Below are 25,096 nucleotides of genomic sequence, written 5' to 3' on the forward strand. Positions count from 1 at the left end.
GGTTAGGCCCCGGGGGTCCACCGGCCGTCCTGTTACTCAGGCTGCGCGGATCGAGTGGGAACCACAAGCATCTGATGAGATGCCGGGCCTCCCTCGGGCAAAATCGCTTGTGGTTGATCGGGAGCCTGAGGTGGTTACCTTTCCCTCAAGGCACCTGCATCCGCTGCCGGTCCCGGGTCCCGGTGAAAGGTCATGTGCCGCGGGCCTCTGCCCCACGTGTGGGGCGGGCAGCAGCTCAGAGCCCGTGTGAACAGCTTCTCAGCCGGCCGCCCTCCTAATCCCTCCTGCTGCCCAAAGTCTTTGAGAATATTGTGAATCTTGAGATGCGTGAAACAGTTTGGGTTTCTTTTTTTCATTTATTTATTGAGGTGTAATTGGTAGCTAACGTTAGCTGCAGGTGTACAACACAACGATTCGATAGATGCGTATGTTGTAAAATGATCACCCCTTTTAGTTAGCATCAGCAACTCCCGGTTGCATTTTCTTCCTTGTGATGAGAACTTTCAAGATTTACTCTCTTGGCAGCTTCCAAATGCGCCATAGTTGGCAGTTCCAGATGCTCTATTATCTGCCACTGATCTGACCTTAAAGATTGTTACTGGAAAGATCTGCAGTGGCTGTCCCCCAGGGCCAGGTCGATCTCGGGGGTGTCCTGCCCGGCCTCTCCAAAACAGTGACGGTGGCAGGTCACGGGCTGACCCCTAGCCCTCGAGGGCTGGACCCAGCGCTCTGGCAGGTCACTGCTTTGCAGGCTGACCGGCCCGCGGCCACTTCTGTGGGCTTTCACTTTAGCGATGAACTTGCTAACTTCCTCCGGCCTTATAGGTGGTGCTCGGACTGTTTGCATCAGACCACTAGATCCCGTGCCACCATGTGCCAGGGGTGGGACCTGTCATATCCCACAGGGTCGTGTGACAGCAGAAAGGTGTGCAGCAACAGAGGGACCGCAGGCCCCGGCCACACCGACCTTTGCCGGGAGCCGTGCCTTCCCCGAGTGAGGGTGCCGTTTGTCACCAGACAGGACTAGGAGTCCGCCTCCCCGTGCCACCCGCAAGCACAGCCGTCAGGGACGGGGTGTCTCTCTGTCCCCCTATCATAGCCTGCACTTGGGCGGGGTGGCCACCCGTGTCCTGGCCGTTAACCAATGCAACAGGACCTGAGAGCCACGGCCAGGTGGGGAAGCGGGGGCAGGCATCCTCCTTGGGGCGTGAACAGGTGCACCGCAAACCAGCTCCCAGGGCAATGCCCCGAGGCCCTGGAGGACTCGGGTCGCTTCTTCCCCAGCTTGCACTTTGGGACGGGCGGTGGCCAAGGTCAAAGCTGCGCCCACCAACTAACTGCCCACCGGGGAGAGCCAGTTAGCCTGCCCTTCGCAGCTCCAAGGCTCCCCGGCAGCCGGCTGCCAGCACGACTCTACCGTCCTGATCCTGGGGCTGACCGTCAGGACTCCGCTAAACTAACGTTTGCTAAGAGGACCACAGGTGCCGGTGGTCAGCGGGTGCGACAACAGGCCAGGAGAGAAACTGAAATGGCGAAGTTTATTATTTGCAGGACCCGGGGGAAGTACACAGCAGGCCTCGAGGGGCCACATGGGGTGTCGAGGTAGAAGGCAGACCGAGATTGAACCCGGGGCACGTGACTTTTATAATAGAGATGGTGGGCTGGGACCACACTGGTTAAGTCAAAGCAGCAAAGAGGGGGTTAGGTAACCTCCGCAGGGTCTCAGCCGAGGGGCGCGTAAGGCAGACAGGCAAGCGGGGGAGACGGCGGCTCGCAAGGACGCGGGAGAAGCCACGATGGGCCCTCGCAGTCGCTTGTGGCTCCACGGCTGCAATCTAGGCGGGTGTCAGCGTCCTGTCCCTGCAGATCCCTCGGCCACACCAAGCGGGTGCGGAGCAGGGGACACCCCGAAACAGCTTAGCCAGCTCTAAGATGCGAATTTCCTACCTGTCCACTGTGCTGCCCGTATCGGTGATCTCCGGTCTTGTCAAATCTGAGCCGCTTTTTCTCTTGGAATGTCCCTTTCTTCCACTATTTTGTCTTTTAGGAACTCCTACTTGCTCTGATTTTCATCCAGATGTCTCACCCTTTCATGTACATTTCCCGCCTCTCTGTAGACCGAATCCTAGGAATCTGCTTCGCTCCACTTTCTGCTCGCCTTCTCGGCCGCCGAGTTAGCACCGGCTGGGTCGGTGGCTCACTATTTTGGTGTAGCTTCACCTTTCATTGCCTGTATCTGTCATCTCTAGACACTCAGGGTGGTCCCCTTTCGAAAGAAGCCAGTGCTCACTCTTTGTGCCTCACTTTCATGTGGCGTTTTCGTTTTTAATGGCTTGTGAAGACAGCTGTTTTTTCATATGAAATATCATTTGTCAAATCGGTTTCCATACAATAGAGCTCATGGCGTTTTGTAGGTTTCTATGACCCTTAAAATCCGGGACGTTCGTATTTCGTTCAAGTTGCCTGTTGCCTCTCACTGTGGGTTGGTCCCTTGTGTTCTGTAGTTTGGGATTATGAACTCATCTTGGGTGTGTATGTCAGAATCCTGGCAAACATGGGTTGAGGGCGCCTTTCTCCACATGTTTTGTTTGCTTCCATAATTTGTCTCAAAGGCCAGGACACATTTTCTATATTAACGGTTCGATTTTTGAACTGGGACAGGAATAGGGCAAACTGCAAATTCTGTCTCACGTGGGATGCTGGTCAGGGCAAATCCTCCCCCATCGGAGCCCACAGAGATACGGACAAGCTCCCTGTGCCAATGAGATTCTTCGCCAGTCCACCCCTTCCCTGTACGTCCAGGCTTCTGAAATTTCTGAATTTGTGAGTTACTTCATTACCAGCTCTCTGCCTCACGTGCCTGAGGCCTTGCTTCGCACCCTCCTTCAGTCTTCAACAACCCAGGCTTCTGGGTCAACCAAGTTAAACCCACGGTCGGCTCTCGAACTTAATCTTTGGCTCTCAGCTCGGCGTCCCTCGCTGGCGCCTGGAAACTTCCCTGGTCGCCAGCTGAATTATGCATGTAAAAGCACGTAATCTATCATTGGTCATCATTTCTGGCCGTTCACAGTGGAAGGGCTTTCACTTTACACGGTCTGTCATGTTGCCAGAAAAGGGAGTCCTAACTTGACACATTTAACATGAAACGTACTTAGGAACTGGTTGAGAGCTAGCAGGAGAGGTCACAAAAGCGCCAGTTTCCAGATCTGAGGGTGGCGGGGGTTGGGGGCTCTATAACTGTTGCCAGCAAACAAAGGGACAAATGGTAAGTGGTACGGTGCACGGACTCCTGGTTTAATAACAAGTTCGTACTGTTCCGGGTATAACATACCCTACAGCGACCAAAGGGTAGGATTTAGTGCGGGGGCTCCATAGAGGTCATTCTCTACAGTCTGGTGGCTGTGCCTCCAGGCTCACAATTCTGTTGGATTACCACTGCGGTTGACAAATAAATCAAATTCCTATGCAGCATCGTTGGGAACATAACCCCTAAACGCCCCCGTCCCAGGGACTGCTCCCATGTTGCTCACAGCTGTTGTCTTAAATGATTACATTTATTTACAGACTCGAAAGCTCAAGGACCAGAGTGAATTCACAGCGATCCCCTCTGTCACGGGGCAGCTCTTGTAAAAACAGGTGGCTCTAGAGTGTCCTCACCCTCCCCTGGCTACGGTTGAGGGAGGGGCTTCCCCTCGGTCACCCCCTCTTCCCGCGGGGGCACCGGATTTCCCGCTGAAGGGTGGTGCGCGCGGGACACGCGGAGGTTTGTCCTTGCGTTCCCAGACGTGCGGGGACGCGGGAGGGAGGCCCACGGCGGCTGTGCCCGTCAGCCGTGCAGTTTCTCCCGGGTGTGGATCCTGCGGTGGCGGATGAGGTTGGCCTTCTGGGAGAAGGTCTTGCCGCACTCGGGGCACTCGTACGGCCTCTTGCCCATGTGGGTCCTCCTGTGGATGATGAGGCAGGAGTTCTGCGAGAAGGCCTTCCCGCACTCGCCGCACTCGTAGGGCCTCTCGCCCGTGTGGGTCCGCCGGTGCAGGATGAGGTGCGACTTCTGGAAGAAGGCCTTGCCGCACTCGCCGCAGCCGAACGGCTTCTCGCCGGTGTGGATGCGGTGGTGGATGAGGAGGCACGACTTGCGGGAGAAGGCCTTGCCGCACTGGCCGCAGGCGTACGGCCTCTCGCCCGTGTGCGAGCGGTGGTGCTCGACAAGGCGGGACTTGTGCGAGAAGGTCTTGTCGCACTCGGAGCACCTGTAGGGCTTCCCCCCGGCCAGAAGGGCGGCGGGCGGCGATGGGCCGGACCCCGGGGGCGGCGCGGGGCCGCCGGGCGGCTCTTGGCAGCCCAGGCGGCTGGAGAGGCCGGCCTCGGGGCCCGCGTGCAGCCGCGGATCGGCGCGCTCGGCCGCCTCGCAGGGGAAGGGCTCCCCGCGGCGGGCCCGGCCTCCCGGCCACGCGCACCGCTCACACTGCCGCGGCCGCGCGCCCGGAGCCGGGCCGTCGGGCCTGGAGTAGAGGAACACGTTCCCCTGCCCGTCGCACTCGAAGCGCCTCCGGGCCAGGTAGGCGGTGGGACTACCGTCTCCGTGACGCGGCAGACTCGCGCCACACGAGTCACAGGTGCATCCCTGCCGTCGTGAGGGGTCAAGGTCTGCCTTCTGGCGGACGGATGCCCGGGGCCCTCTCTCGGTCGGTTCCTGGCCGTCCAGGAAGGCGCCGCTCCGCAGAAGTTTGGCTCGGTGCTCCCGTGGTCTGCCTGCGGGGCCGTCGACTTGCAAAATTGCTTCTAGGGGCAAAAAAATACCATGACCTGAATGGGTTCGTGTGTCCAGAATCGTGCCAGAGAACGAAATGATATCAGGGAGCAGCTGGGTGGACCAGTGGGTAAAGCATCTGGTTCTTGGTTTCCACTCAGGTTGTGATCTCATGGGTTGGTGAGTTCAAGCTCCGCGTCGGGCTCTGCACTTTTCTGCTTGGGACTCGCGTGTTCTCTCTCTCTCTGCCTACACCCCCCCCCCAAATAAAATTTTAAAAATAATCTTATTAGTGTTTATTTTTGAGAGCCCGAGTACAAGCGGGGCAGGGGTGGGGAGAGAGGAAGACAGAATTTGAAGCAGGCTCCGGGCTCTGAGCAGCCAGCACAGAGACTGACCTGGGGCTCGAACCTGTGAACCGTGCGATCATGACCTGAGCCGAAGTCGGACACTTAACCGACTAAGCCACCCAGGTGTCCCTACTGTTATTTACTTTGAATTTTATTCTGAGAGAGAGAACTGTGGGAGAGGCAAAAAGAGAGGAAAACAGATCAAAACCAGGCTCGATGCTGACAGGAGAGAGCCTGCTGCGGGGCTTGAACCCACAAGCTGCAAGATCAGGACCTGAGCCGAAGTTGGATGCTTAACAGACTAAGCCACCCAGGCCCCCCCAGCAAAAAAATAAAATTATATCAGAAACAGGAGGAAGAATAAATTTCAGACCTAAGTGCCCAGATTCAATCATCACAGCTATAAATCTATAAACATACCCTCCTCCAGTGGCTTTTGAAAGGAAAAAATGAGATCCTTCCCAGATGTCTGATGGACTTGGCCACAGACCAGCCTCCTAACTAATAAAGCCCACAGCACCATTCCTCGGGCATGTTGGTATCCACATCACTGTGGCCCCTCCTCTGAGATTCTTAAATGTTGGGTTCTGCATCCTGTGCTTAGATCCTCATTTGGTTTTGTCTTCATTTAGGTTTTTTTCTTTTTTCTTTTTAAGTAGGCTTCACGCCCAGAGGGGAGCCCAACGTGGGGCTTGAACTCATGGCCCTGAGATTAAGACCTGAGCTAGTATCAAGAGTTCCATTCTTTGAGCCACCCAGGTGCCCCTTCCCTACATTTTATTATTTTTTTTTATGTTTATTTTTGAGAGAGAGAGATCGTGCAAGTGGGGGGAGGGGCAGAGAGAGAGGGAGACACAGAATCTGAAGCAGGTTCCAGGCTCCAACCTGTCAGTACAGAGTCTGATGCGGGGCTTGAACTCCTGAGCCATGAGATCATGACCTGAGTCAAAGTTGGACAGTTAACCCACTGAGCCACCCCGGTGCCCTTACATTTTAAATCATCAACTATCCGTGGTTTCACCTCCATGAAACCCACACCCAGTGCAACCACAGAGCTTCTTGGTTTAGAAATGTGGAAATTCCTTGAGCCCCAGTGCTGAATTCCTAAGGGACAGAATCAATGCCTACTAATCTTCCCCATCAGGATTTTCTGGGCTGAGACCCAGGCAGGTGGTATTTCTAAAGCTCCCCAGCTGATTTCTGGTGTGCCCTGAACAAAAGCTTGATAAAAGGCCCCTGTCCTGAAAGAAAGAGGGAGTCAGTATCCACCGTGGGATTATACTAGGATGCATGTGGGGGGAGTGCCATTCATATCCCATTAAGCAAAATGGGGCCATATTTCGTAGTTAGGAAAGAAGAGGAATCTAGAGTCATATAAAAGGGAGCAAGAAAGTTTGAGGCATTTCACAGTAAAAGAAAAGACAAAAATGAGTGGCACAAAATAAGTTATTTTAAAATAGGGGGAGGGGCGCCTGGGCAGCTCAGTCAGTTAAGCATCCACCTTCAACTCAGGTCACGATCTCGTAGTTCGTGAGTTTGAGCCCTGCATGGGGCTCTGTGCTGACAGCTCTGAGCCTGGAGCCTGCTTCGGATTCTATGAATCCCTCTCTCTCCCTGCCCCTCCCCCATTCGTGCTCTGTCTCTCTGTATCTCTCAAAAATAAAAAAAAAAATTTTTAATAGCGGGAATCTACAAATCCCTGAAAACATGAGAAAGCCTGTTTCATAACCATGGGGTAAGTGTTAAGACTGAAGATTCTAGACAAAAACTGAGCAAGCAAGGTCTCAGATGGGGACGGCAGGATGGAATGAAAGAATGAAAGCAGAATATGCCTCTCTCTAAAGGCCAGGGAAAGAGGAGGAATCCTGTCGGGCGGTGGGATGTGTGGAGGTAGCAGGAGTCATGTGGGCATCTCAAGGCCTTGGACCAAATATCCACAGCTACTTGCAAAGATCCAAGGCTTTTGAGAACAATTGCCTGAAACAAACACAGGAGATTTTGCTCTGCAGCCCAGTGTGTGTCCGTTGCCCCCCTCTCACCTGGAAAGCTCCATCTGACGAGTTCTTCCTCCTCCACCCACGGTTCTTGGCCTCGCTCCAACCTGGAGATCACAGCCGGTTTGGTGACCTGACAGCCTGTTTGTGAGAACAAGTCACAGGACTTATGCTGAGCCGCCTGGGCCATCCAAGGAAGCAGGGGGCACAACGCACTTTTACGTGTCGGCCAGAGAATGGATTATTTCACACAGGAGGTAAATTCACGAATAACGCAAGTGGGATGACAGCAAGGCTTGTAGACAACTGACACCCAAGGCCAAACATTTCAGAGGTTTTACATAGCTGAGAAAAGACATTAATCGGGAAATGCAGGAAGCCTTCCTCACCTACGGAGACCAGGTGGCTGTAATTCTCGAGCATCACATCCCGGTACAGCGTCCTCTGTGCGGGGTCCAGATGCTGCCATTCCTTACGGGTGAACCCCACAGCCACGTCTCGGAATGACAATGAGCCCTGGAATGACACGTGCCCGATGAGCCTGAAATACTTGGCGGAGTTCTGCGGCAAAGGCTCAGAGGCGAGGGCTCTTAGGGCCTTCGGACTGCCCCACAGTAAGTTATTTAGGGAGCTTGGCATGCCCCTAACTCTGTGCTACATTTCCAGGGACAGAAAAGAAAAGATCATAAGAAAAGATCTCACTCCTGGATCTGCATTCATTCCTTCATCCATTCATTCGGCGTGCAAGCATCTACAGACTATTTGGTATGTTGACGGTATTCCGCCTGGGGCTGCGGGGGGTGGTGGGAGGGGCGGGAAGCAGAACACAATATTACTCCTGTTCCACAGGCACCTGGAGCCCGGGTGGAGCGAGATGGACAGAAGACTTCCGTGTGGTGCGATCACACCTCAGGCTGCAATGGAAGTACAATACAGGAGGAGCAGACGCAAAGACAGCAGTCATGTTCAAGGTCCTGACGTCAAGTGAAGCCTCACCGGAGGCTGCCCTGGAGCATAATCTTGAAAGATAAACCGTGTGTCCAAGAGGCACGGCATCAGCGAGGGCAAGGAGTCACAGAAAAATCTGGTAGACACTGCAAATACTTGGGAGTGACAATACAGAAGATACTGCATGGATGTGTGTGCGTGCGTCTGTGTGTGTGTGAGAGAGAGAGCACACGTGCACAAATCACAGGGCAAAGGTTGTTTTTTTTCCTATAGACAATGGGGATGCCTATGATGGTATTTTAGGGAGGGGAGGGACAAAAGATGACCGACGTAGAAAAAGGTGGGAAATCACCAGGAGGGAATGAATAAATAAAATTAGGGCACAATTATAAGCAAAGACATGGTCAAAATTAAGGGAGCACCAAGAGGAAAGGACAAAGGATTCCACAAATACAGAACAGGGCTTGGCTCTCCTTCCCCTTCTCCTTCATCTTCTCTCTGGATGAATTGAGGCCCAAAACAACAAATTACTTTACACTGAATACTGTAATACTGTGTCAATCATTTTTAACAGAAGTATGGAAGTTAAAAGGCAAAAGTACAACTATAATCACAGATTTATTAATGGAAAAGCAATATAAAAGGAAATAAAATCTGACATAAATATCAAAGTATGAGTGTGTGAGAAAGTATAGAGTTTCCACATACGACTGAAGTTATCAGGTTAGGAGAGACTTCTAGAACTGTAAAAATATTCAATGTAAGCCTCATGGTAGCAACAAAAAAAATCTATAGTGCACAAAAATAAAGAGGAAAGAATCAAAACCTATCACTATAAGAAATCCTCAAACCACAATAAAGACAAAAGAGTAAGAGAAAGGAACAAAAAAACTACCAAAGAGAAAACCATTAACCAAGTGGCAATATAAGTCTTTACCTAGTAATAATTACTTTAGACGTAAATGAACTCAACTTCCCTAACAAAAAGGGAATCAACCAACCAACTTCTGTCTACAAGACATTCACTTTAGATTTCAGGACCTACAGTGGGTGAAAGCAACAAGGTAAAGATATCCCATGCCATACAATGGTAATCAGAAGAGAGCTGGTCTGGCAATACTTAGAAAAAACAGCCTTTAAATCGCATACTGTCATGAGAGACAAAGTCCTTCTATAACTTCAGAATGGTCCCTTCAACAAGATATAACAGTTTTAAATACATATGCACCCAACATCAAAAGGACCTAAATATATAAAGCACACATTGACCAATCAGAAGGGAGAAACAGCAATGAAATAACAGTAAGAGACTTATATACCCACTCTCAATAGGCAGACAGAAAATCAGCAAAAACAAAAACTTCAGAAGTGAACAACACTACAGATCAAATAGGCCTTGAAGATATTTACAGAACATTCTACCCACAAGCAACAGAATACTCATTCTTGTCAAGAGCACACACAACGTTCTCCAGGGTGGATCATAGGCTAGCTAACAAAACAAGTCTTAACATTAAGAAGACTGAAATCATTCTAAGTATCTTTTCCAATCACAATGAAATGAAACTAGAAATCAACAGAAAAGGGGAAAATTTTTAAATATTGGAAATTAACACATTCTTAAACACTACTGGGTCACAGAAATCAAAAGGGAAACTATAACATATCTTAAGACAGATGAAAACACAACAGATTGAAATTTACAGGATACCACAACAGCAGCACTAAGGACGTTTGTAGAAACGAACATCTACATTCAAAAAGGAAAGATCTCAAACAACCTAACTTTGCACCTCTAGAAAAAGAAAAGCTAAACCCCAAGTTGGCAGAGGGAAATAAAAATTAGAAATAAATGACACAATAGAAAAACAATAGAAAAAATGAAACTAAGAACTGGTTTTTTGAAATAAAATTGAAAAACCCTTAGCTAGACTAAGAAAAAAAAAAGACTAAATAAAATCAGAAATGAAAGAGGAGACATTATAGCAGATGCCACAGAAATAAAAAGGATAATAGCTATTATAGACAGTTCAATGCCAACTCGTTGGACAACCTAGAAGAAATGAACACAATTCTAAAAAAAAAAAAAAAAAAACCTGGGGCGCCTGGGTGGCTCAGTCGGTTGGGCGTCCGACTTTGGCTCAGGTCATGATCTCACAGCTTGTGAGTTCAAGCCCTGTGTTGGGCCCTGTGCCGACAGCCCAGAGCCTGGAGCCTGCTTGGGATTGTGTCTGCCTCTCTCTCTCTCAAGAATAAATAAAACATTTTTAAAAAATTAAAAAATATGGGGCGCCTGGGTGGCTCAGTTGGTTAAGTGACCGACTTCAGCTCAGGTCATGATCTTGCAGTTTTTGAGTTTGAGCCCCATGTGGAGCTCTGTGCTGACAGCTCAGAGCTTGGAGCCTACTTCAGATTCTGTGTCTCCCTCTCTCTCTACCCCGCCCCTGCCCACGCTCTGTGTCTCTCAATAACAAATAAATGTTAAAGAAAAAAAATTTTTTTAAATACAATAAAATATAAAAAAAACAACCTACCGATACTGAATTGGTAGAAAGCCTGAGCACAGCACTAACAAAGAGAATGAAGAAGTCACCAAAAAGCTCCAAATAAAGAAAAGCCCAGGACCTTGATGGACAAATTCTACCGAAAATTTAAAGATTACTACCAATCCTTCTTAAATACCCCCCCCAAAAAAACAGAAAAAGAGGGAATACTTCCAAATTCATTCTACAAGACCAGCATCGCCATGATACCAAAACTAAAGACACCACACAGAAAGGAAACTACAGGCCAGGATCCCTGGTAAACACAGGTGCAGAAATCCTCAAGGTAGTCTTAGCACATCAAACCCGACAGCACATGAGAAGCATCAGACACCACGACCAAGCAAGACTTAGCCCTGGGATGCAAGGATGTTTCAACACATGATAATCCATACGAGACACCACGTTAACGGAATAAAGGATAAAAATGACATAATCCGCTCAACAGCCACACACACACAAAAAAAATTTGACAAACTTCAGTGCCCTTTAAAGATTAAAAGCTCACAACAAACCAAGAATGGAAGGAACTTACCTCAACACAATAAAGGCCATTTATGAAAAGCCCACAGCTAACATCATACTCAGTGGTGAAAGCTTTCCCTCTAAAGCTTTCCTCGATCTGGAACAAGGCAAGGATGCCCATTCTTGCCTCTCCTATTCAACACAGTACTGGAAGTCCGGCCAGAGCAATCCGGCGAGAAAAAGAAATAAAACACATTGGAATCAGGAAGGAAGAAATAAACGTATCTCTGTTCGAAGACGACGTGATCTTACTGAATGCGGGTCTCAACGCGATATGTGCATTCTCGTGCTCCTCGCAGCATTATCCACAGTAGCCAAGAGATGGAAACAACCGAAGTGTCCAGCCGTGGGCGAACGGATCGTGCGGTGGACACACAGCACGGGACATTACTCAGCCAGGAGGGAGAAGGAAGTCCCTTCATTTGCGACAAGCAGGCGAACCTCACATATGCTGAGTGAAATATGCCAGACATGGGAGGACAAGTACCGTGTGACCCCACTTTTATGAGGGTTCTCAAGTGGTCAACTCCTAGAACCGGCGGTTACCAAGGACTGGGAGGGGCAGGGAAAGGGGGAGGCGCTAGTCAGAGGTTCAGTGTTCGTTACGGAAGCGGAGTAAGTTCTGAAGATGCACAGCACAGTGTCACAATGAGCCACGTTGCGCTGCACCCTTAGAAATTTGCTAAGAGGGCATATCTTACGTTAAATGCTCCCGCCACAAAAGAAAAAAAAAATCCAGATATTTTAAAAAGGGGGCTGGAGGAAACTTTGGGAGGTGATGGATTAAGTCGGTGGTGGTGGTTTCACGGGTGTGCACTTATCGAAACTCCTCTCGAGTTGTGAGCACACAGTTGTGCAGGTCAATCACACCTCAATAAAGTGGCTCAGATAAAATTTTCTAGTAGTCACATTTAAGTAAAAAAGGAAACAATTTAGATAAGATCTTTTAGCCAAATATATCTGAAGTATTATCATTTCAATATATAATTATTTTAAAATTGCTGATATACTTTTCGTTCTTCTTTTTCATACCATATGTTCAAAACCTGGTGGGTATTTTCCACTTAGAGTACATCTCAACTCAGACACTATGTTTTTAATTTCGCTCTCATGAAATATAGTCCTGTAAAAACATAGTTGTGTTTAATATTTTGATATTTATTTTGAGGGGGGTGGAGGGGCAGAGAGAGAGGGAGACAGAGAATCCCAAGCAGGCTCCACAGTCAGCACAGAGCCAGATGCGGGGCTTAAACTCACAACTCGTGAGATCATGACCCGAGACGAAATCAAGAGTCCGATGCTTAACCGACCAAGCTACCCAGGTGCCCCCATAAAGTTGCGTTTAATAGGAAAGTATTTTCCTCTGATTCCCTTTTACAATTTAAGTGTGAATGAGAAACTCGGGTCTCCAGCCACACTAGCCACCAGGGTTCAGTATCCCCTCGTGGCTGGTGGCTACCACATTGGACAGCGCAAGTCCGTACCGTAGAGGGTACAACTGAATTTCTCTGCCGGGGCTGGGTTTTGGCCAGAGAAAACTACAGTGTGGCTCCATCACTGAGGGCCCAGTTCTAGGTCTGTCTGCATTCACATCCCAACTCCATCACCTAATAGATGCAAGATCCCAGGCAGCTTGCTTAATACCTCCAGCCTGTGTGTGTTCGTCTGTAAGATGGGAGAGGGGTTAATGATACCGATCTCACAGGTATTCATGAAATGGCGACATGTTAAGCGTTCAACAGGTGGAGCTTAGGCCTTTGTCACTATCTTTGTTGTGGATGACCCTAAGAAGTTCCTGGTGAAAACTGGTTTCCTACAAAAGAACAAATTTCCCTAAGAGGCACAGAGGAAACCCCGGCCCTGAATATGGGTCCCACAGCTTCGCGTCACGGCCCACATCTCTCCTCTGAGGCCACGGAGCTGCCATCTTGTTTCGGACCTCTCATACTGGTCCCATTCCCAGGTGTTTCTGGTACCCAACATCCAGATGGTTCAAGCTTTTTAGGCACAGACACGCTCATCAAGACAGGTCCCCAAGCCAGAAACCAAGACCCTGTGAATCTGTTTTTCTTCCTGGAGTGGAGAGCTGTAATGTTTGTCCACGAGGCCCATCTTCCTCTGGGGCTAGCTCTCTCCCTCTGGCACCCCAAGCTCCTGGGAGCGCCCCACCACCGACACAGCCTCTCACCCCTAACCGCGAACTAAGCTGGCCCAAATCTGCATCTCTCCCAAAGACTGTGCAAACTGGCTCTACGATACAGAACCTGGTCCCTTTCTACAGTAGACCTCGCAAGAGAGGTGTGGGCCATGCCTATTTCTGGCCACACGGATGCAGTCGGTATGAGAGAAGGAAGTCACAGACAAGGGGCAAGAGAGACTCTGGGAGACGCCTGCATTCTTAGGTGTGACTGTCCCTGAGTACCAGGCCAGGTGTGGCCTAGATTTGGGGTTGGCCCTAAACTAGCTCTAGCTGGGTTTCTGGCTCTTGTCACTCGAAGGATTCTGGCCAGCACACTTCACGTTCATGCTCACAGTAGAGAGAGGGGCCGTGTAGGTCCAATTTGAGAATGCAGACAGGCTGGCAGCAAATGACGTCACTGACGTCCAAAGAGAACGATGGCCCAGGGCAAGGGCAGATGCGTGAGGTCCGAGTGGTGAAAAGACGCTCAGACTCCAGGACAAAAGGCCAAGAGCACGCTGATCATCTTCCCTCCCCGCCCCCACCAAAGTCTGAAACGGGGCTGTTTGCTCTCCATCTGTGTCAAAAAACTATTACAGAAGATAATTTGAAGAACACGCTACTCGTCTGTTCTTCTGGACAATGCAGGGTTTCATCTGGGTCAGTGTGACAGAACAAGGCAGTTTACGCAGAACGGAGTATTTTGATCCCTGAAACAACCAGCATTACAGATTCTGCACGGCTGTAAGACCCACTGCTTACACCCAACGGAGAGTCCAGACTCGCTGTTGTGTCCACTTCACTGTCATCACTAGACAGGACCCTGCCTGTGACACCTCACACCCCAAGGCCAACCCCGGAACCTTCTTAATACTGGAAACAGCTTTAGTTCTCCTAGGACGTGGACGTGCTTGTCCCAAGCAGACAACACAAATCCTATGTTGGATGGAATCTTTTTAAAGTGCCGGAAACGTCTGGGGCGCCTGTGTGGCTCAGTCGGTTGTGTCCAACTCTTGATTTCGGCTCAGCTCATGAGCTCATGGTTCGTAGGTTCGAGCCCCGTGGGGCTAAGTGCTGACAGTACAGAGCCTGCTTGGCTTGTCTGTCTCTCCCTCTCTCTGCCCTCCCCGTTGGCTTTCTCTCTCTCTCTCTCTCTCTCTCTCTCTCTTAAACAAGTATTTAAAAAAATTTTAATAAAAGAAGTAAAAGTGCCAGAGGGGCGCCTGGGTGTCTCAGTCAGTTAAGCATCTGACTTCGGCTCAGGTCAGGATCTCACGGTTCGTGGGTTTGAGCCCTGCATCGGGCTCTGTGCTGACAGCCCGGAGCCTGCTTCGGATTCTGTGTCCCCCTCTCTCTCTGCCCCTTCCCCGCTCACACTCTGTTTCTCTCTCAAAAATAAACATTAAAAAACTATGTCTTTTTTTTTAAGTGCCAGAAATGGCAGACACCAGGCAGCTCAGAACTGTGGCGGCCTCAGCAGCGCATCCGCCCCGCCCTCCCCGTGGCCTCCATATTCCACTCGCCTTGCGTCCTCAGTGATCTTGGGTCCTGCCTGCAGTATTTTATTAGCTGCATTCTTAGAAGCACCCCCAAGTCCCCGGGAAAGCACAGTGCGGTAGAAAGAAATGCCACACTCACCTGGGACATGGTCCTTCCCTGCTGGGCGGGGGAAAGCAGACACCTGTGTAAGCAGAGATGGGGAGGGGAGGGCAGGGGAGAGGACGTGAGAGGTCAAGCTTGCCCCTGGCCTCTGGATCAACTGCTGCCACCCCCCACCAGGCCTGGGGGAGGACAGGCTCCCCTCCCCCCCTCCTCCCACCGAGGACATCACATAATGCCCACGCCTTGCAGAGTGATGGGGACCCAACCTGGCGAGGGTTCAACCTGGATTCTCCTTTTCTACTTAATGCGCTCATGTCTGTGTCTCCATAGTCAATGTGCAATTTACTAACCCCTCCCCTCGTTACTCAGAAATTGAATAGAAATTTATTCTGAAGAAACAATCATGAGTTCAGGCGAAGAGTTAGTCGCCAAGGTGTTTATTATAGTTCGTTAAAACTCTGGAAAAAAAAAAACCCAGAAAATAACGAAATATCCATCTACACAGGACCCGTTAAATAAAACACTACTCCAAAGGGAAATAAACGTTATGTAGCTAATGAAAACATAATCATGGAAAAAAACTGTTTTATTGGATAGCATACGGATAATTGAAAAAGGTGGCCGAAGACTATTTGATCCCATGCACACGGACACACACGCGCGCGCGCGCACACACACACACACACACTCACATAGATCTCTGAGATGATGCAAGGCAAAAAGGTAGCAGCAGTTAGCCCTAGGTAGGTAGATAATGACCACTGAACATTTTTTTTTTGTACTTAGATGAATTGCCTAATCTAGGACAAACTGGTACTTTGTATACCGAAGTTATTTTTTAAATATCTGTAGCCTATGAAGCTTCGAACCTGAACCTCTGTCACCTCTCCTGCCCCTGGTAGACGCTGGGGTCAACTCACAGGAAAATCCAACAATGGGATCTGGAAGGGCAGAGTCCAATGAATGGAGTTCAGCTGAGACAAGCTGAGGGCTACTTGGCGGGGCCCTCCCTCAATCCCATCCCGGACCTGCTGGGTCCCCTGTGCTTTGTTCCACCTGCAGCCTGTCCACGTTCGCTGTCAGGAAGAACCGCCCTGGCTCGGCTGTGCTGGCCTCGGCCCGGGAAGCAGTCCCGGTCTGGCTCTGCCACTTACCAAACACGGGACAAGATCTGATGGCTTCTCCTGAGCCCTCCTCCTCCTTTCCTCATTTGGCCAGGGGACAGGAACACGAAGGTTCAGGAGCAAGTTTACCGTGGCTGGAATCATCAACGGGACCCCACACCTATCTCTCTCCTGAACAGACACGATGTTGGTCTTAGGAACATTCCTACTCAGGACAGACACACACTGGAGTTGGGTCCAAGAAGTCTGCAGAGACGCTCAAACTCTAGAATTACAGAAACTCCATAAAGAATTCCGAGGGAGTTTTGGTTTTGGTTTTTAAATTGGAGACCACCTAAGTGCTTAAAAATAACAGATTGGTTAATCAGTTATGACACAATCAAAGTATGCCATGCCATGAATCAACTTAAACTGTTACAGAGTATCTGTAAGAACTAGCTTCTGGCAACACCAGTAAGTGGGGAAAAAATAAATAAAAAGGAAGCTATGAAATTCACAAACACATGACTCACAGATGGGTAACAGGCAGAGATGGGTGGTATTTTCCCCGGGTACCCGAAGTTTTAGCTCAATTCCCAGACACCCCAAATTCTCCGGAGGAGCTGGCAGACCCAACCTAACGGACACCTTCCTTCGGATAAGGAAGAGCGAAGGAGCAGGGAGGGGCACTACTGAAGACGTAGATACATGGTGTTTTACCCCCCTCCCAAGACCAGAGGGACGGTTGAGCCGGCAAAAGTGGGGGGAGTAACCTGGCCCCCCAGGCTGGACGCGCGCCCAGCTACAGAAACACCTGGGCATGTGGTGGTTCAACAGAGGGGGGCGCAAGCGTTCTGGGGGAAGCTTTGCAGATGCGGGAGCCCAACGGCAGGAGGGAGCTCTTGGAAGTGAGAAGCCGGCAGAGGCCACCGTGGTGGCCAGGTGGGGGGGTGGGGGCAGGAATGGGAGACACCTGCACGGCCTGCCTGTGTTAGAACAAGGATGCAGCGTTCCCCGGGGCCACGTGGGGGGCAGGAAGCTAGGGGAGCCTGAACAACATGGGGAGAAAGCAGGCTGCCTGCGGGACACAGAGAGCCAGCCCTGGGAAGCAAGAGCACTGAGCCAGGAGCGGGCACAGAGGTCTGCCAAAGAGCCCCTGCTCGTGTCACAGGCTCTGCACCCCTACAAAGCCATCACGCGGCCTCCCGCGTGATAAAGGACAGATGGCTGGGCAGGGGGAGAGCTACCGGAAGCGCCAAGCAAGGAAATGTTTCTGTCACTTCGCCTCCATTTTCCCTTCTCCACCCCTGCCCCTGGTGGAGAAAGAAGTGGTCCAATGAGAAGGAAGGGTTAAGGAGGAGCAGAGACAGAAGAGATCACAGGCCCTCCATGGGGGGTGGGGGAAAGTCGAGAGCTGCAGATCCACAGGGAGAGAGAGAACCCGGATGTGGCAGTGAGATGTTCACTAGCCCGCCAGCAAGCCAGGAGAGACTGTTCCTTATCACAGCCTCAAGTAACAGGACCCCTCTGGGTTACCAGAGATGTCATCCTGGCAGCGGAGTGTTCTGGGCTGAATTCTGTGCCCCAGAAAGATCTGCTGGGGATCCTAGCCATCAATATCTCAGAATGTGACCTTCTTTAGAAACAGAGCCTTTGTCAATGATCAGGTGACGGTGTGGCCACGAGGACGGGCCCCAGTCCTGGAGGAAGGACTAGTGTCCTTACAAAAGGGGGAAATTGGGGCCCAGGGACTCACACAGGGAGAATGTCAGGGAGGATGATGGCAGAGCTCGGAGTGATGCAGCAGAAACCAAGAATGGGCACAGATTGCCGGCCAAGCCCCAGAAGGCGGGGAAGAGGCTGGGACCGGGCCCCCCAATCAGGGCCTCAGAAGGAACGGGCCACACCCGCGCCTTCACTTCCAACGTCAAGAGAGTCAAGAGAGATCACGTGTCTGTTGTTTAGGCAGCTCAGTTTGTGGTACCTTGTAGGAACCCCAGGGAACAAGTGCAGGAAGGCAGACCCAATAGAGTGGGTCCAAAACAGTGGTCAAAGGGGACCCTGGGACACTTTGCTCTGTTGCCTGTTTGTCTACATCAATTTCAGCACGTGGAATGGGTTTTTGTAAAAAAAAAAAAAAAAATGAAGAAAAAATTCTGGACAAAACACACAAAATGTTAACAATGGTGACCTTTGCATGGTAGGATGTGTTCGTTTGTTTTTACAATAGTGGCATTTTCTAATTTATTTTAGACAATAAACATATGCTCACTGTTTAAGTATCTCATAAAAATATACATATATCATCTTACTGGGTTTTCTCTCCATGACCTCCTACCAGAGTCCTTCCCCTGGAGGAGAGGAGATCCGTGAGAGGGTCTGAAGGGGTGGAAGGTGGGAAGGGGCGGGTTTTAGCGATGAACTGAGGCGCCCAGGAGGAAGCCCCCGCCTGGCGGGCCCTGGCGGACGGGAGCCCTGGGCGCTAGTGCTGGCTCGGCCTCTAGTAAGCTGGGTGGCTCTGAACACCTCTCTCACGCCCATTTTCTTTCGTCTTTAACATGAGAAGGAAAAATGAAATACTCTTAGGTTAAGAAAGCAACTTTTGTGCCTCGACTACAGGAGGACGGTCTGCATCTCACAAGCAGTGGAGTGAGGGGCAGTGGGGGGCCGGGGGGCAGTAGAGAAGGACAGTGAAGGCACCGAGTGTAGAGAAATCCGCACGGGGGTCGCCTGAGTGTTGCGGGGATCCCTTCCCTCGTTTGTGCTTCCCTAACCTTAAAGCGGGGGACCCCCTCTCCTCCTAGCAAACCTTCCCCTCGACCAAGTCCTAGACAGATCCCCTAATGCGATGGCATCACCCAAATTCACGGTCAGCAAGCTCATCCTCAGCTGTTTTAGGGACACTTTCTGGAAGCCACCCCGTTCTGTGACCTCCAACTTTATCCCTAAGCTACGAGAGGGAGCTCAGAGAGGGAGCCCCGCTTCCAAAGTAGATTGCTGCTGTCGGGTCACCTTCTTTCCAAGAATTATTCTATCGGGGGGGTGCCTGGGGCTTGAGGACTGGGGTCAACTCCAACTGGCAAAGCTCTGCTCTCCTGCTGAGAACTTACCGTGGCCGGAGGCTCAGCTCCCGCCTGGAGGCCGTCTGGGGGTTAGAAGGAGCTGGAATCCACAGCAGGACTGAGCTGCCTGGTCACGGCCTGTCTCTAAGCCTTTGCAATAGACACTAAGAACACCTGTAAACAATAGACGGCACGGTGAGACTCATGTGAAAACATTAGCAGCACATTTGCCTCTGATGGGGGCACAGGGGAAGCCAGAGAGAGCGAAACACAAGAAGGATCCTTCGCCATCCCGTGCGAAAGCTGAGCAAAACCTCTGCTGGCAGCAAGCGAGGAATCGGGGGCCTCGGGCCTAACACCACCAGATACTGACTTCCGCCAATGAGCCCAGAACAGACTCTACCTCCAGCCGCTAGGGGAGGAGGCCCACCATCCACCACATTGACTCTGGCCTTGGGAGGCCCTGGATTGTGGCCTGCAGAGCTGTGAGGTGACAGCGGGTGTTACTTTATTTTATTTTAAAGTTTTATTTAAGTGATCTCTACACCCAGCGTGGGGCTCGAACTCACGACCCCAAGATCAAGAGTTGCGCGTTCTTCCGACTGAGCCAGCCTAGCTTTCAATCACTGAATTTGTGGTAATCTGGTCCGTGGCTCTCCACTGGGCGCTCAGGAGAAAGAAGACGGCTGGGAGACCACAGAGAGACCCCCTGGGTGGTGAGGTCTGGAGGAGGGGAGTGGCTGCCGTGGCAGGGAAAGCCGGGGAAGCCCCATCCTCCTAGACATTTCCCCGTGGAGGAACAAAGCCTTGTGCAGCTGAGGGAAGGGCAGCCACAACCCACTGCTCCCAGAGCACAGCTAAGACCCATGGCACCCGGCAGGGAGAAGGGGAAGAACACCCCGTCCCAGGGGAAGGGGACAGGCCTATGTCCTCGACTCAGACTCAGAGCCTCCTACCACAGCGGGAGGGGCAGACTCGGGGACCAGGGCCCTCCACCACCAGGCTGGGCAGCACTGAGGAGCCAGCGGGGGCATGAGCGGGAGGAGAAGGTCGAAGGGGGTAGGCGGGTCCCAGAGCGGGGGACAGGAACCGGCCTGCCCTAAGCACAGAGCAGAGACACTCGAAGCCAGCGGGGGCCTGACCGTAACCACAGCAACAGCAAATGCCAGCGCCGGCAATGCCCGACCAGTCTCACCGCACCGACCTCCTGCCTCCCAGCCCCGCGCACGGCAAGAGGGTCTCTACTCCCACACACACGGCCCGGTGTTCATTTAAACAATCAAACTTCGAGACGTACAAAAAGCCAGAAAAAACAACCCACTGCAGAGACAAAGCAAGGAGCTGAGGCCCACTCGATCTTAGGTCTGTGCGTACCAACACACGAGCGTGATGAGCGTGCAGCTCAAACACACGGAACACACCCGCCATGAGGGGAAACACACAACTCCACATCGCCATGAACAGATCCTAGAGGATTCGGGATACAAAAAATAGAGTATACAACATTTAAAAAAAAAACCTATTTATTTATTTTGAGAGAGAAATGGAGAGTGAGCAGGGGAGGGGCAGAGAGAGGAGACAGAATCCTGTCAGCACAGAGCCCAATGCGGGATTCGAACCCACAAACTATGAGATCGTGACCTGAGGCGAAATCAAGTCAGACCCTTAACCTACTGAGCCACCCAGGCGCCCCAAGAGTGTGCAAGATCTGAATAACAATTTAAAAGCCTGACCTATTGGGGCGCCTGGGTGGCTCAGTCGGTTAAGCGTCCGACTTCAGCTCAGGTCATATCTCACGATTTGTGGGATTGGAGCCCCGCGTCGGGCTCTGTGCTGACAGCTCAGAGCCCGGAGCCTGCTGTGGATTCTGTGTCTCCTTCTCTCTTTGCCCCTCTCCCATTTGCACATGTGCTCTCTTTCTCTCTCCCTCTCTCTCTCTCTCTCTCTCTCTCTCTCTCAAAAATAAACATCTGGGGCTCCTGGGTGGCTCAGTCGGTAGAACATCCGACTTCGGCTCAGGTCATGATCTCACGCTCTGTGAGTTTGAGCCCCACGTCGGGCTCTGTGCTGACAGCTCAGAGCCTGGAGCCTGTTTCGGATTCTGTGTCTCCCTCTCTCTCTGCCCCTCCCCCACTCATCTTTTTCTCTCTCTCTCTCTCAAAATCAAACATTAAGAAAAAATTTAAAAGCCTGACCTACTGGATCAGACACAAGAAAGTACTTGATTAGAGAACATACATTCTTCTTAAGCACACCTGGGAGCTAAAAATTGACCCGAAAAAGCTAAAAATAAACTTCAACAGTTACTTAAATCAGTATTGCATAGATGCTGCTCTCTAAACACAAAAGCAACACAACTAGAAAATAAGAAGAATGCAAAATTATTTAGAACAATGGCTGCAAAAAATGTTACATATCAAAACTGGTGCACAGTTACAAACACAGACTTAAAACAAATCACAGCCCTAAGATACAGGTGAGACAAAATCTGAAAATTAACAACATTCATCGCAGGAGGCTAACACAGCAAAGAGTAAACCCAAGCAACACAAAAGAAGCAAGTAGGAGCAGAGATTTTAAAAAGGAAAAACCAAAGAAATAATAGAACAGGTGAAAAAAAGAAAAAGCCTGCCACAAATGTATTACCTGAATCTAATCATGGTGAAACATTAGTCAGACCTACGTTGATAAACGTTCCACAAAATAACTGGCCTGTACTCCTCAAAAATGTCAATGCTAGCAAAGACAACGAATGATTGGGGTGCTCCAGAGAAAAGACGACAAAGGAAAATGGGAGAACAGATGCATGATCCGAGATCTCCTTTAGCTAGAAAGGGTCTTACGGAGACAACAGGTGATAGCTGAGTACGAGACGTGGGTTAGGCAACAGTATTGTCTCAACGCTAATTTCCTGGTTTTGATCATTATCCTGCGGCTGTGTGACAGAATAGCCTTGTCTTTGGGAAAGGCATACCAAGTATTTGCACACACACACATATGTGTCAAGGGGAGAGGAAGAGAGAGAGGAGAGGAGAGGGGGGGGGGGGAGAGAGAGAGAGAGAGAGAGAGAGCAAGTTGTGTATAAATGACCCAGCGATGGCCTCTGCAGAGTGGCCCCTGGCAGGCTGAGACCATTGGCTCAAAAGACCAGCAGCACCAAACTCAGATGTTAACACATGCATTCATTTCAAAGATAGCCCAAATACGAACAGATTTTTAGTCGTTTGGAACCTGCCTGCTTTCCCTGCCCCATGAAGCTATACGCTAGCATCTGGTAGGCACAGATAAAATACACCGTGTGGCTACCAAGCCCCCACGTGCCTCTGACCCAGAGACACCCAGGGGTATCCTTTCCACCTCCCTCCTGGGAAGTGGGCCCTGGGCCCCAAATTCTGGATGGTCTCATGCTGTGAGGGACCTCTCCCCAACGTGCATGCTTCAGTAAAGCTTGCGTGTACTTCCGGTCATACGGTGACATCTTTTTCTTTAATCGGCTCGCAAATCCCTCGACCTCCCTCCATACAAATGTGGCAAAATGTTCATATTTGAGAAATTCAGATGAAAGGTGTTCTGGAATTCTCTGTACTATTCTACCCTTGTGAGTTTTCTCCGAAGTCTAAAGTTGTACCCAAATAAAAAATTACAAAGAAAAAACTAAAATCAGCTCTTGGAAAAGATTTATTAAAACTAATAGCATAATTGGTTGGTATTTAAAGCTAATAAAACACACTAAGTTCAGGTATGACTGATGGAGAAAATAAGAGAAGGCAAAAAAATGCAATGTTTAAACAGGGAAAAAAGAAACCATTTCAGATGTAGTAGAGATGTTTTTAAATTATGAGATCACTATAGACAATTTAATGCCATAAATCTGAAATTAAACTGGACAATTTCCTAGAAAAATACAAAGTACTAAAATTGACAAAGCAACAGAAATCAGAAACAGAACCCCACTAAACATTAAATAAAATAGATTAGTACTCAGAATTATACCCATCAAGAAAACACCAGGCCCAATCAAACTACTTAAGATTTTCACAATGTGCATAAGCTATAAATGGTTTTGTATCTAGAATAGATGAAAACAATTACTAAAAATAAATAAGAAAAAGGCAAAGCAGAAGAAATACAGGCAAAGGTAACCAACAAAAAAATAATATATTGTTTATGACCACATTCCTATCTAGGAAGTAAAGAACATGTAAGAATAAAGTAATCTCGGGAGTTGTAACCCTGAGAGGAAGGGAAATGGAATGAAGGGTGATACGAAAAGGGATCCAGTGGTACGTATAAGGTTTTTGTTCTTTAGAAGATCTGAAGCAAATAAACTTTTAACATTTGCTCAATCTAAATGATAACTACAAAAGTTTCCTTTTGTTACTTTGCTATATACATTTGAGATCTCTCCTAATGTTACTAATTGAACACAGTAAGAAACAGTTATGGGTTGTAATAGAAAAAAACCTCCTTCAAGAAGACCCAGATTCAAGTTATAATGGAAAAAAACATTAAGACTTACCATTACAGGACCAGGTTTCGTTTCCCCCCTCCCTGCCCCAGTTTGTCTGTCCTACCTTGATCAAAAAAGCCTCAAAGACAGACAAATTCTCCCTCATCTCTGCATCACTGTGGTACCCTCACTGTGGCTCTCTCTCCTAATCGAGTGCGGGGAAAGAAGAGTCTACACTGAACTGGAGACTCCCTGCTTGATCATCTCCTCCCTGCTTGATCAGCATTCAGACAGAGGCACTCACACAGCCCCACCTTCACCCACCCCTGCCCGTGCTGGCGGCTTCACAAACCCGAGATACATTCCCCTACTTACTTTTCTCACTACCTTAGCTCGGTCTCCATCGACTCCACTCACTGCCGGTATAGTAACACCAAAGACCAATGTAACCACGCTTACTGCCTTGCCTAAAACACTTCAGGCACTAACAGGACCCAGTCCCTACCCCCTAACCCAGCCGCTGGGTTGATATGCTCCTGGAACCACCTCCAGTCTCACCACACACACCCCTTCCAGGCTCTTCCATGGTGCCAAATCCAGCAGTACCCACGGGTTTCATGCTTTTGCACAGGCTGTTCCCTAACCCCAACCCTTTTGCCCCTTTTCACCTATGGAGACCTTATTTCAAATCTGATCTTCGGTTGTGCCTCCCCCAGCAGGAACTGACCTCCCTCCTTGGTGTCCATTCATCCATAGATAGGAGTAATTATCAGAGCACCCACACCTTGGTGGCCCTTATCTGTTCAGGGGACCGACACCGCCCTAGGTCTCTAGCCAAGAATGGAACCGGGTGCTTCACCAGTTGCCTGACCCAGACACTCAATAAACATTGGTCATAGGAACACCGACACCATAAATCCCTGAAATACCAATCATTTCACTTCCCTCCTTCCTTGCCCTCATAGCTCAGAGCCTACCGTTGGCTGTGATGTGGGGTCCGAAGGAGTGACAGAGGGTTGGACAGAAGGGAGGGGGGGGTGGGCTTCCTCAGCAGTCCCTCCTCACCCACGGGAGGCCCGGCCACCCAGGCGGAGTTCAGGGACCTGGACGGGCAGAACAGCTCCGGGTCAAGGGACAGAAACAAATCCAGTATCGGGAAAGAAGGGTGACCATTCGGGAAAGAGCTGGCCCCCAGCTCACCGGGGCCAAGGCCGTCACGGGTCCACCGCGCTAAACCCTCTGTGGACGGACGGTGGGCTCCGACGAGGCTGGGCTGTAAAGCAAAGCAATGAGACCAGCCTGCCCACAGCTCCCGCCCCAAACCAGACAGGAACCCTGACCCTCCCCAGTAGACGTCAGACAGAGCCGCCCACCGGACCCCCCTAGCAGAGCACGCCTCCCAGGGCTCGCCAGCTCCGCAGCCGTGGCTCTGCCACACGTGCCCTCTCTACCGCGGGGGCAGAGGGAATCGTCAGTCCCAGATGCAGCGGGAGCCTCAGGACTGGCTAAGTCCCAGGTGCCGGCCACGCGAACCCCGCCAAGGGTCCGGAAGTGCGCAGATTGCTGTGGGAGACCTCCGGACACAGCCGA

The 25,096-nt window shown here is 50.3% G+C and overlaps 1 protein-coding gene across 1 annotated transcript; it reads right to left on the reverse strand.

Moving 5' to 3' along the window:
• Window positions 1–3,826: 3,826 nt before the first annotated feature.
• Window positions 3,827–25,096, reverse strand: LOC125928667 (zinc finger protein 568-like). The gene is made up of 7 exons (XM_049639389.1): window positions 24,484–25,096; window positions 19,105–19,230; window positions 16,046–16,280; window positions 14,928–14,970; window positions 7,484–7,610; window positions 7,140–7,235; window positions 3,827–4,782 (listed from the first exon to the last, which is right to left on the reverse strand). Exons 3-7 carry the CDS (start codon window positions 16,099–16,101, stop codon window positions 3,827–3,829), a joined length of 1,278 nt encoding a protein of 425 aa, XP_049495346.1. The 5' UTR covers window positions 16,102–16,280; window positions 19,105–19,230; window positions 24,484–25,096.

The sequence above is a fragment of the Panthera uncia genome, chromosome E3 (assembly GCF_023721935.1).
Source record: "Panthera uncia isolate 11264 chromosome E3, Puncia_PCG_1.0, whole genome shotgun sequence".
Taxonomy (NCBI): Eukaryota; Metazoa; Chordata; class Mammalia; order Carnivora; family Felidae; genus Panthera; species Panthera uncia.

Coding starts and splice junctions, on each gene's coding strand:
- LOC125928667 (XM_049639389.1), bottom strand. CDS start 16,101: ATGAGGAAAGGAGGAGGAGGGCTCAGGAGAAGCCATCAGATCTTGTCC. Junction 7,236..7,483: donor CAGCCACCTGGTCTCCGTAG/GTGAGGAAGGCT, acceptor TCTCACAAACAG/GCTGTCAGGTCACCAAACCG. Junction 4,783..7,139: donor CGTCAGATGGAGCTTTCCAG/GTGAGAGGGGGG, acceptor TTTTGCCCCTAG/AAGCAATTTTGCAAGTCGAC.